Source organism: Acanthopagrus latus, chromosome 1 (assembly GCF_904848185.1).
Source record: "Acanthopagrus latus isolate v.2019 chromosome 1, fAcaLat1.1, whole genome shotgun sequence".
Lineage (NCBI taxonomy): Eukaryota > Metazoa > Chordata > Actinopteri > Spariformes > Sparidae > Acanthopagrus > Acanthopagrus latus.
In genome coordinates, this window is record NC_051039.1 from 15,450,333 (window position 1) to 15,463,192 (window position 12,860).

At 43.9% G+C, this 12,860-nt stretch overlaps 1 protein-coding gene across 1 annotated transcript; it reads left to right on the forward strand.

Moving 5' to 3' along the window:
- The first annotated feature begins 45 nt into the window (after nucleotides 1-45).
- On the forward strand, nucleotides 46-12,751 carry adamtsl7 (ADAMTS-like 7). The gene is made up of 14 exons (XM_037105865.1): nucleotides 46-281; nucleotides 941-1,051; nucleotides 1,511-4,989; nucleotides 5,751-5,880; nucleotides 5,978-6,153; nucleotides 6,312-6,420; nucleotides 7,776-7,964; nucleotides 8,169-8,298; nucleotides 8,990-9,212; nucleotides 10,162-10,335; nucleotides 10,455-10,628; nucleotides 10,722-10,901; nucleotides 11,326-11,470; nucleotides 12,145-12,751. Exons 3-14 carry the CDS (start codon nucleotides 4,807-4,809, stop codon nucleotides 12,297-12,299), a joined length of 1,968 nt encoding a protein of 655 aa, XP_036961760.1. The 5' UTR covers nucleotides 46-281; nucleotides 941-1,051; nucleotides 1,511-4,806; the 3' UTR covers nucleotides 12,300-12,751.
- The last annotated feature ends 109 nt before the right edge of the window (nucleotides 12,752-12,860 follow it).

Below are 12,860 nucleotides of genomic sequence, written 5' to 3' on the forward strand. Positions count from 1 at the left end.
GTTGATTATGCATACTGATTTTTTTTTATTTGAAACCCAGCCAAATTATAGACGGGGTAGACACAATATTAGAAACACACAACATATATACACAAAGACATTATCAAATTAAGAGACAAGCAAATACAGATGTTTCCTTGGGTGCATGTTACAATCAAACAACTAACATTCTTGCATGCTTTGTAACATTGAAGGAAAATGCTGGGCAGGTTCACTAGACCACAATTTTCAAGCGTGATGGCATGAGGACCATGGTGGCAGAAGTATTCAGATTGGGTTATGTAAGTAAGACTAGGAATACCACAACATGAAAATGCTCATTTACTCAGGTCCTACAGACATTTTTTTTTTTTTTACTTTAGTTAAAAATAATTTATTGTCAGAAAAATCCATATAAAGTCTAAAAAAGAAAAGTTCACATTATACGACAGACTTACCTCTATAACTGTTATATTATTTATTTATTTACTACACTATTACAACTGATAGATTAAAGGGTAACTCCACTAATTTTCACATTAAAGTGGGTTTACAGGTCTTGATTAGTACAACTGCATATGTAAAAAAAGAGTATAAAGGCTTTTGTGGAAGCTCCATGTAATTTAATAAATTGCCTCCTGTGATGTCATTCGTTGGTTAAATTGTATTGTGGGTAATGTAGGCGGCAAGTTTTGAACCACTGGCAGACCACTGGCCTGGCATTGCAATCCTGTAATATTGTTTGACTCATCATGGACAGCTTGAAAACAAATAATCTAAACTGATACATCAGAGCCATTGATATCACCTTTGGTATACTTAATCTTTTTTTTTTTAAACTCTGGTGGTTAGCTGTGAAATTCACCTGCAAAAATACATTCATGTGCATTCATTAGCAGGATTATACAACCTGTAGGATGGAAAGCATCCTGTGTGTGAACCACTGTACTTGACCCCAAAGGTATGCGACTGCAGTAGCCGGCTGACCAGAGATGAGTATTTACGGTGTCAGAAGGTGTGTGTGCCTTCACCTGCACAACTTCTCCAGCCTGTAATTAGGACACGATGAGAGGTGAGCTCAGAGCACACTGCATGCATTTTACATAACAGACCCTTGTAATGAGCGTATACGAGCACTCTCACTGCTGCAGTTTTCCAAATGCAACAGTAACATTTCTCTTGTTCCTACATCTAATGCACTAGAAAGGGACAACTTACTGCACCTGTTCTCGTCAATCAGTTTTAATGCTCTAAGTAGAGAGAAATCCTGCTTCCTAGGTCTTGAAACAAGCCATAGCAGACGCGTACTTGCCTTTAAAAAGGAAGAAAAACTTGCTAACCAAGAGAAACATTATATCCTGACACTTAGCCGACACTGACAGACAGCTGCAAAGGAATTTCAGTGATTGATTGGTGGTCGCCCTGTGTTTCTCATGGTCGTTAGGGAAGGAGTTGGTCGTTAGGGAAGTAACCGGTGGTTAGGGGACGTCCAGGTGTCAGCGGGATGACAAAACCCCTCATTTGGTTTCAGGGGCAGCTGGCCAGGACGGGATAGAGCGACATCAAACAACCCACAGCTGGAGGAGAAGAGAGGGCGAGTGTGAGGCAAGTGCGAGGAGAGGAGAGAAGAGCAGAGGAGAGCAGAGGAGAGGAGAGCAGAGGAGAGGAGAAAATGAAAAGAAGATGGGGAGTAGAGAGGAAATTGAGAAGCGAGAAAAATGGGGGATGTAAGGGTGTTGAGATACATTTCTGTTGACTGTATTATTCATTCGTAAGTGTCTTTTACCATTTTGTCTTCCTTTCGTCTTCGTCTTCTTGTGGTCAGTGTGGGACCGACACACATACACATTGAATTACCGACAACACAGAGAGACACTGACTAAAACTCATTTTAAATAGTCACATATGGGGGATTCTCAGGAAAGCAATAGAGCAATCTCAACAATCCAAAATCTATCAAACCTCCATGAGCTCACAATTTTACTGCGCTTTAAAACATATTTTCAATGTACTGTAACATACTGTGGGTGTTACCCCCCTCTGGGTCCTTTTATGAGATAAAACTCAAGAGAAATGTTTTTGTCTTTGTTAAAAAAATGAAATGGAAATGGTTGTAATGCTTTTTAGGACAAGTTCTGTTACAGTCGATGGGTTTAACAGACAGCACAGGCCTTCCATGGCCACGGCCAGCCTGTGTTTGTGTGAGTTGGCCAGTCAGGTTTCACATATACAAGCCTCAGCCGTGAATCATAGCAGTTGTGCATAACAAATGGCGTTACCCAAATCCCAATATAATTGCACCAGAAACTGCAAAAAATGCAACGTACCGGATAATTTTAGTATCAACCCGTCTGTACATGCTCATGGTTTGTCTGTGCACTGAATGCATGCGTGGCTGTGTGCTTGTTTATCACTGTCCGAGCAAAGCTGTGTGTAAGGGAGCTGCTGTGCCACTTCCAGCAGCTCTCATGGACTCACACTATGTGTGTATAATCAGACATGGCAGCTATTAAGCTGTCACAGTAGAAAACAGACGTTGCAGTCCTAACAGTGCCTGTCTTGGACAGAATTCCCGGTATTCCCTCGCAGACTTTTGGGGGCTCCCAGAATGCCTTTGTCATAGCTCAATGACTATCGGCTATTCACTGTGGGGGACCGGCGTCTTAGATCTGGCTGTGTGCCAGAGAGACGGAGAAAGAGTAAATAAAAGCATGCGCGGTATGTCAGTGTGATTAAATGTTTATGTTAAGTATAGAGTTAATAGTAGGTTTATGCCTTGTGTTGCAGGGTATCAGTGTCCTTCTGTGTCTCAGGTCAAAGGGAAAAGTGCCAAACACTCACCCAGACGGACAGACAAACGCAGACAGGGGCATTAAGACAGAGGAAACGATACACTGGCGTCATCTCTCTCCCTTCTGCCTCCAGCATCCTCATGAGGCTTCACAGAGCTTTGCAGAATCACAGTCTGCTTGTCTCTCTCATTCATGCTGCTTTCACGGTGACTCGATTGATTTACAGTGTATTATGAACATTGCATCATAATGGTTTATCCACACATATGTGACTCGTATATCCTTCTAGGATTGGGCACAAGGCATAGCCCAGGGGCCCGGGGGGGTGTCAGGCAGCAAAGATTCAAAATATGTATAAAAAGATAGAAAATGACCAAAAAGACACAAGAAAAGGCTACTTAGAGCTTGAAAACAACCACAAAGAGACAGAAAGTGACTACAAAGAGACACAAAACAACCACGAAGAGAAACAAAATGACCACAAAGCCACAAGGAAAGGCTACGAGGAACTTCAAAACAACCACTAAGGGACACAAATGTCCACAAATGTCCACAAAATACTATAATGAACACCACATGACAACTCATATCAACAAAAACACCCCCAGAGCCAAATAAAACAACCACAGAGACACAAGGACTTCAAAACAACCATTAAGAGACACAAAGATAGAACAAGTAGCTAAAACAAACGACCACAAAGAGACACAAAACAACCACAGAGATGCAAAGTGACCACGAAAAGTTTCAAAATGACAAACTGTCTGTGTCTCTAAGAGTTGTTTTTCAAGTGGGTGGCATTTGCTTGCCTGTGCCCAGGGCCCACTGCCTTTGTAATCTGTCCGTGCGCATACAAAAGCACACACTATCACAATAAAAACAGAGGTTGACAGAGAAGTTGGGGAATTCTCAGCCTTGGCAATTTCACACCCATGTTGTGAGCAGCTGTGGTGTCAGTCAGCTGGTAATCTAAGGGAATAAGCTCTCTGAGATCTGATACGTTGTTTCTGCCACTCTGAGCAGAAACAACGCGCGCTACGCAGGTAAGAACACAACATCTCTGCTCCAGTCCCATCGAAGTTACCGCTCTCATCTGTCCTCAACCCCAACATGAAACAGTGGAAAGTTAAAAAAAAAAAAAAAGCCAGGCAAGCTCTACTATAGTGTGTCTAGAGGGCTAAACAGCCCTCTGCCCAGAAATGAAGCATTCAGCCAGGGGAATATATTGCACCCATGTGTGTTTGATCTTCTCCAAATCATTTATGTCCATGCAGATATTACCATAACCTCTCCAGATGAAGATGTTGGGAGAGTGTGACGGTGGGGGTTTTGAACCCTGGCCAAGAGATTTACAGTAATTTCTGAATCGATCTGATTGTTCCCCGACATGGTATGGTGATTAACTGAGTCACAATGGCACTGGCATCCCTTGGGTGTGAATCACTGATGAGGGGATGCTGATTCACTGCAGAACACCATGGCATTTTTAAAAATGTTTTCAGCACAGAGAACGAAAAAGAGAGAGAAATGTGATAAGCCATGAGTAGATTTAACATATTTTTTCGATTATCCTCAATCCACTGTGGTATTTTTAATTTAGATTTTTCATCCTTCATTCTTTCCATCATTGGTGAAATGAGGAAAAAAAATGGAATAACTCAGAACAAGAAAGAAAAGTGAAGTGAAAACAAGAAGTGGGTGGAGAAGCCAGAGCAAGATCAAGAGTGATGTGTGTCCAAAAGCCTTACAATCTTGCATGACGATTCACGGGGAGAGATGTTGTTTTTGGAAATGCTTTGGGATATGCTGCAGCGAGCCTGTCCTTGTGCCACAAGCACACATCATGAACTGTCACAACATTCGCACCGAGGTGCGGAATGGGTGTGATCTCGGTTTGAAGCAACTTTCTTAAGAAAAATGTGCCACAAGACTTTCCCTCAGCATTTCTCCTCGCATCCCTCCCAAACTTTGCCTCCTCTCCCTCCCACCCCTCAAGCCAACCCCACCTCACAAACACAACACTCCCCCGTTAAACATGTGTGTGTATGTGTGTGTGCGAGTGTCCTCCTCTCTCAGTTTCTCCATGGCTGGATTGTGGCAGCAGCTCGGCTCCCTGCGGCAGGGTCGAGCTCTGGCTCTCCTCCACTTGGTGTGTCTTCTCTACCTGCCCTCAGGTGCTCTTCCGTGGGATAACAAAGCCGGCTCGCCCCCTCTGGAGGTAAGACATCCGCGTGGTCACGGGGGCAAAAGCATAAATGTCATTCATATCTAGCTGCATGCATGTTTCAAGTTATGATTTAATCATTTAAGCTTTCAAAGAGTTGCAGTGGTGATACTGTTTATAAGTTATGCTCTTAGCTTGTAATTCTATGAAAGAAATCATCACTGAAACGGATATATTTTACTCGAGCTTTTTGGAATTTGGTGGTCGTTTGCCCACTACAACTAAAATCCTGCCAGAATCAGGCACTGGGGATTAACTACACAATAGACCTCTGGTTTGTTTTTGACTTCCAGGGTAACTAATCACTAACAGATCGAGATATATATCAAAGCAACAGAAAGGGAAGAACCAGGAGGGCCCATAAAAATAGACATAAATATGAAAAGAACAGAAGGAGTAAATTCCAAACTTGCAACATAGAGATCTGCACGAAAAGGTTCCCCAACTCAAACCAACTGTTGGACTGGACTGAGTAAGCTGTGGGATTTCCAGAAAAAGAGAGGCAGAGAAGGAGAGAGAGAGTTGGAGAACAGGAGGAACAAGAGAGAAAAGCGCAGCAATGTGATCCAGCGGAATTTATGATTATACTGTTGAAACACATGCTTGCGATGGTGAAAACATGGCACAGGGAGCACACGCAGAGTGTCTGCAGATGTATGTACTCGAGTGTGTGTGTGTGTGTGGGGGGGCACATGCAGTGTTTGTACCTGTGGCTTTGGTTCTACATAAAAGTGTGCGTATGTGTGTGTTGGCAGGGGTTTCAGGTGGTGAGGGGGAATTTCTCTCGCATGTTCCTCCGTGTTGGCTACCATAAGATTGCAGAGATTCCAGCAGGGGCGCGTAACATCACCGTACGGGAGACAGTAAAGAGCCGGAGCTACCTGGGTACACACACACACGCACGCCATAGACACACACACACACACACACACACAGAGTGACAAACACCAGAGTGATAAATGAACTTGGGGTTTCCCTCCAGCTCTGCAGACCAAAAGCGGTGTCTCAATCATCAACGGCAACTGGGTCATTGACCGGCCGGGGATCTTCAGCGCCGTGGGAACACAGCTGACGTACCTGCGTCCCAACGAGATCCGCTCTCGTAGTGGAGAGTCCATCACTGCGCCGGGGCCCCTGACTGAGGACCTGCACGTATATGTGAGGCGCAATGTGGCACACAACACACACGAGCGGCATCCTCTTTATATCTCTTATTCAAATGCTCAAACGCTGTATGCTTGTTCTGCAATACTACCACATGTTATCATTCTCTCTCAGTCTACATTTCCCTCTCCCTCTTTCCTTTCCTCTTCCAGTTGATCTACCAGCAACCAGGTCCCAGTGTACACTATGAATACAGCATGCCTTTACAAAACACACACCCCACCCCTGAGCCTGACACACCTTCTGATATTCTACCGCTGGGTGAGTGCAGCACACGCTAACATGAACAGACAAAACGCGCGATTCAGAGCTATACATGGGTGACCCTAAACGACCACAGTGCCATTTGTTTCATACCGCTGTTCCCTCAGGGGGCGTAACACATAACAGATGCCTCTGTTTGTGCGTGCATGTACTGTGTGAGCGTGTGTGCGTTCAGTTCAGGTTTCACTTCAGGGTCATGGTAACGCCAAAATGTATCATTTTCAGCAAAATTCTCATTTTGAAAATTTAATTAGAATTTCGATAACATTCAATACAGGCAGGCGGCCAAATTTTGTTCTGGCGAAGAGCTCTTAACCGCACGCTGAGACAATCATCTGTCACTTGGGCCAGATTTGATTTCATTACCTAAGATTTAACCTTCATTAAAGAGATTAAAGAAATTTGGGGCCTGTTGATGCTGATAAATGATAATTTCATCACCAACGATCTCAAAAAAACCAAATGTTCTTATAGTCTCTGCACATCCATACGGTTGTACAGCCAATCAGACCCTTACTCTAGGTTGATGGATGGCGGAGCTATGCTCTGAATTAAAAGTACATGTACATGTCTATTGTACAGTTCTAAATTATAATTGTGTCGATGATATGTATTCCACTTCCTGACAACAATACACAACGCAATGAGTCACATTTGACAAATATTAAAATTACTGCCATGTTACTACATTGTCTTTTATAGAGAAGTGAATAAATAAACAGGGGAATAGACTCAAAATGCCTCTGTTGGTCGTCACGAACACGGCTGGAGATGTTTGTGGAGTGTGTTTTTTGTTGCCACAAACACACCTGGCAATGGTCAAATGTCTCCTTAATAATATCCAGTGATGTCAAGCTTTTAAATGATGAAATGCACTTTTTTGATCGTGGTCACTGGCTCAGCAGACTTCTCCCCTAGCTCAACTTCACCCTCACCCACTCTATATTCCAATATGTAAGTTGCCTCACACTCGTGTAATATGAACTTGATATGACACATTTTGCAGAAATGTCATCATGGTGTACAGCCTAGGACACAAATGTGACGTATGAGTCTTTTACAGAAACATGAACATCCAGCATTTCATCCTGGCCACGGGTCTTGACCCAAACAGGTGAAAGTAAATGTAAGCAGCAGAGTGAAGGAGGTGTCAGACACAGTCCATGAGCCCAAACAGAAAGATAGAACAATGAAGGGGGGCAGAAAGATAAAAAAGTCAAAATGTCAAAGACCTAAAGGACCTTTAACATCATCTTATCTTATTTTACCCTATAACCTCTAACTATTCGAGGTTTCAATTCACTTTACTGCCTTTCTTCTTGTACTCCACCCTTTAACCTTCCACTGTCCAGTGAGGACCGCTGACCCATCCAAGACAGTTGAGGAGGTCCACCAAGGTGACGTCGCCAACAATGTCATAACTGAAAAGAAACCCCACCCCAACAAAGTTCAATCTGACCCCAGCGTGACCGCTGACCCTTGGCCATCCTACACGTGGACAAAGAGTGGGCGTACAGAGTGCAGCACAACCTGTGGCACTGGTGAGGAAAAACAGTGAAAACAAAGGAGGACGATATAATGCAAAACACAATGACCTCAAGCCTATGTCCAATTTCTTCATGTCGCGAAATAAACATTTACATCATTGCTATGGATACCGTCACCTCTTTGCACACGTTCTCATACTGTAATGTGCATCTGTGCTTGTGTGTGTGTTTTTGTGCGTACGCGTGTGCACTCGCCAGGCAGGCGTCTGGTCCTCTGGGAGTGTGTCGAAAAAGAGTCCCAGACGACTGTTCCTGCTGACTTCTGTGACCCTGCCGTCAAACCAACAAACCAGGAAGAGGACTGCAACATCCAGCCTTGTCCTGCATAGTGAGCAGCACGCACACCTGATGTCCCATACATTAGTCATGACACACACACACACACACACACACACACACACACACACTCAAACACACACACACACGTACTGTATGTTGTTTTAGTTTCAGATGGTACAGTGACTCTCAGGGTGAAAGCTTCCATCACTCGCACAAATTCCAGCCGTAAGTTAGTCACAGTCGATCACACTGACTCACTTTGATGTGGCTTCGGTTTTCATGTCTTGCGGTAAATACCACTACAGCTTACTGTTGCCAGTATGAAGAGGGGGATTAACTGTAAGTGTAGTTGTGGGTCCGCTGGATATCTTGCCCACAGTGTCAGTGATCCATGACAGCTGTCAGTCTGAAATATATGTACTTTATTGGGAAAGCAGCAGCAGCAGAGGACTGGAAAACCAAAGTTTCAGTGGTAATAGACCGAGAAGAAACATCTGAACACAAAGCACAAATTATTTTGCTTGTTTTTCTTATGATCTTTTGGAGGAAACTACAGGCTTAATTTTGCCTCGTGAAGACCAAGGTCAGCTGACCACACACAATAACTGTGGTCAACATGAAGACAGAGAGCTTGGACAAACTCTGCTTGTGAAAGGTCATCGCTAAATATGTAACCACATCTTTTGTGATGGTCACAGTTTAGTTCCTCTAACCCGGTCTTTGTCTCGATTGGCTGACAGCTGGGACGTGGGGGAGTGGTCAGAGTGCAGCAGGAGGTGTGGACCCGGCACTCAGCATCGTCAGGTCATCTGCCGCCAGGTCACTCACGTTCATGCCACTGGGACGGAGACAGCTGTTACCGTGGCACCAGAGCTGTGCGGGCTGCCTGATAGGCCGGAGACCAAGTCTTCATGTCAGCTGAAGATTTGCAGCCAGTGGGAGATACGATCAGAGTGGAGCCCGGTAGGAAAACACACACACACACACACACACACACACACACACACACACACACACACACACACACAACCCTCACCCTTTGTGATACAATGATCTAATATGGTAAAAAGTTCTGCATTCTAGATTTCTCTTTAGAAAAAAAGCACCGACCTTTACAGGGACATACCCAGAATTTTGCAATGGTGGCATGAAGTGCATGCACACCTTAGGACAACATCAATTTACCATTTCTTATATCAACTTTAAATACAGACGTAAGTGTTGTACAGTTTCTCACATTCCTCCTCTTTTTTACTGGCTGACGCTTAAAGCCTTAACAATGATGGATGCCAAAAAAAGGAATACATACAAAAGAAACCATATAGTTTAAAGGTACTAGTCAAACAGTTGGTTCAGACTAAGGCTCTGCCTCTCACGGGGCAGACAACCAATCACACATTAGGATAAATGGGGTGGAACTTGGGGTGGCCGATGAGTTTTTAGCGCAGCCCCAGGACCTCCTTCTGGACACGCCCCTGGCCCTGAATGTCATTGGTTTTTCATGAATATTTTCATTTTATATCTATTGATTTATTATTTTATTCGTTTAATTGTTATCATTCATGTGTTATGGTTCCCTGTACATGATGCCTTTGTTCCGTCTGATGTTTTATTAAGTCTACAACTACGCAAGTACCATAGCCAAATGTACTGAAATGTACATGTCTATCAGATTATCATAATATAAATATATGGCATGTAAACAGCATTTCAGAAAATTTTAGATACATTTTGTACAGTTAAATCTATGACAATGCATCATATTCTGTAAGATGAGCACATGTTTTTTTTTTGTGAGCAAAATCTTACTCTGCAAAGCAACAAATAATGTCAGAAGGTTTGGAGTAAAAAAGCACAACATTTGCCTCTCTGTTTTCCCTCACCCCTCTCTCTCCCACCCTCTGTCTCCCAGTGTTCAGTGCCTTGTGGGGTGGGCCAGCGCAGCAGGGAGGTGGTGTGTGTGAACAACCTGGGCGATGTGGAGGAGGATGAGGAGTGTAACATGAACCTAAGGCCAGAAACACTACAGAACTGTGATCTGGGAGCCTGTGCACGCAGCTGGTTCACCTCTCTCTGGAGCCAACAGGTAACACAGAAGTGTGTGTGTTTGAGGCAAATATGACACAACAGATGGGAAATCATGTTAAAATATTGTTGTGGCCGTGGCGCTGGTTAATATCCATGTGCTTGCGTGAAATCCCTCAGTGCTCTGCAGAGTGTGGTAGGGGCAATCGAACCCGGAGCACAGTGTGCCTGATGGATCATGTGACTGATCTCCCATTGGCAAGCTGTGAAGGGGAACGCCCACCAGAGGTGACGCTGTGTGACTCCGGCCCCTGCCAGAACCGCCTGGAGTGGTACGCCGGACCCTGGGGTCAGGTAATTTACATGCACAGATACACGCATCATCCAGTCGAAGTTTTTCCCCTTACACGTGTGTTTCTATGTGCGTGTGTGTGTATGTGTGAGTAGTGTTCTGCAGAATGTGGGAATGGCACGCAGACCCGTAGTGTGGCTTGTATTTTCAACAACAATGGCCACATGGAGGTTGTGGACAACTCAAAATGTTCCAGTCTCTCTCAGCCAATCACAGCTCAGGTCTGCAGACTGAAGCCATGTGGTGTCCAGTGGTACGTCACAGAGTGGAGCGTGGTAAGTGTCCTAAAGTCTGTCCTTCTATCATACAACCATTCACCCTATATACTGGCTTTGAAAACATCAGTCAGCTTACACGCTTTATTCTGGAGCTTTTAACAGTGGCAGATGGTCTTTATCACTGGCATGTCATCCAACCTGGATTGAAGTCTTGTTTCAAAAAAATTGTGGTGGACCTTGAGTTGGGCTTTGTCAGATCATAACTTATTAAGTCGTCGGGATCATGAACGGTTTGAACACCACAAATGAAATCAGGCACAGCATTGTCTCTACTGTGAGATACAACTAAAGACATGTGAGAAAAAAAATGTTGTTTTTTCAAAAATGATTTGTACTAATGTATCTTTACAGCTGCGGGTAACTCAGTGGTGTCCACGTTCAGCCCTCAGATTTACAATGCCTTTTGTTTTAATCACCGCAGTGTTCACGCTCCTGCAGTGGTGGCTACCGTGTGCGTGAGGTGCGTTGTCTTGCAGACAACATTGCCCCAAGCAACCGCTGTGACCCCAGTTTGACCCCGGAGAACCGCGAAGAATGCAACAAACAGCCTTGTTTGGCCGAGATAAGTAAGTCTGCAGAGCTGCGCTGTAGACTCCTCCCGCCAAGCATTGCACATGGTGTCCACTGTTCTACGCTACAATGTGAGGAAGCAGTAACCACACATTTGGTCACATTTAAATATTTGCTTTTACCATGTAGAATTTCAGGCAAGACAGAGTTGAGTTCAAGCTAGCTGACATTGCTACAGCTACACTTTACTAAATTTACTGTCTCCTTCCGACTGCTTCTTCTTTCAATGTATAATCCATTTTGATGATAGAACATTTAGTAACCCATTAAAATGAGGCAGAAGCACAATCGCATCATGACAAAAAACAACTGCTACACTAGGCTAGTTTTGCATGATTAGGTTAGGCCTGCTAACCTAGCTTAGCTAGCTGTAACCAACATCTCAATTCCCTGTCATCCTCAAGTGTTGATGTTATTTCCATAAAACCTGAGTGTGTTGAAATAATCTGCTTTAAAATGTGTTAAATTGGTCAGTTTCTGTTGGACTAACATGCCCCCAGTTACAGCTCCATGTCTTTGTCGGGCAGTCTAGACGCAGGTGGTTCAGAGTTCACAGGCGGGTTTGACGTCTCATGTATGAAAGAAACTCCCTGCACAAATTCACAGCACTCACAAACCAATCTCAAAAAGATCAACTGATAAAACACATTTTTCTCACTGTCCTTTGCAGATCCATCATGCAGCGATCAGTATCATAACTGTATGGTGGTGGTTCAAGCCCGACTCTGCATTTACCCTTACTACAGAAGTGTGTGCTGCGCCTCCTGCTCCCGTGCCCAGAAAACATACCCCAACTCCCTCGAAAAGAACTACATTCACAGGTGATGCTGCCACCTCAGGTCTCCAATCAGTCGGGAGGACAAAAAACAAAAAAACAAAAAAAAAAAACCAGCACTGTGAACATGATGCTTATCTCCGTTTGGAGCGCCTCAGTATGTGGGAATATAGGGCATGGTTTAATATTCTGTCCCTCCTGACTGACTGAGTAATCAGCTGCTTTCTTATATTTTGTGAAAACTGCCACACACACACACACACACACACACACACACACCACAGCCGGCATTGTTGCTAAAGAGAGCGCTTGTTTCATCTTACTCCAAACTGGATGAAGAATAACCTGAAACCTTTTTAATCTCATGCCAAGACACTCACAAACAGTACAATACTTCACTATGTATAGGTCTAGAGTTTTGATTCTTAATGTAACTTTAAACTGGACTGGTCACATTTGGTGATGTACTTGTATATTTATTCTTAATAAATGATGTATAACTTCTGGTACTCAACTGTTGTTTGTGGTATTATTGAAGACGCCACAGAGTCTATTTGTTGAAACGTAACATCTCAGATTCTACAAACGCTGAAGTAAATACTTAAGCCCAA

What these genes read in the sequence shown, in the direction of transcription:
- adamtsl7 (XM_037105865.1), top strand. Translation starts at nt 4,807, where the DNA reads ATGTGTGTGTATGTGTGTGTGCGAGTGTCCTCCTCTCTCAGTTTCTCC. An exon ending in ATCCAGCCTTGTCCTGCATA is followed by an intron (nt 8,299 to 8,989) that starts GTGAGCAGCACG and finishes ATTGGCTGACAG; the next exon opens with CTGGGACGTGGGGGAGTGGT. An exon ending in ACGTCACAGAGTGGAGCGTG is followed by an intron (nt 10,902 to 11,325) that starts GTAAGTGTCCTA and finishes TAATCACCGCAG; the next exon opens with TGTTCACGCTCCTGCAGTGG.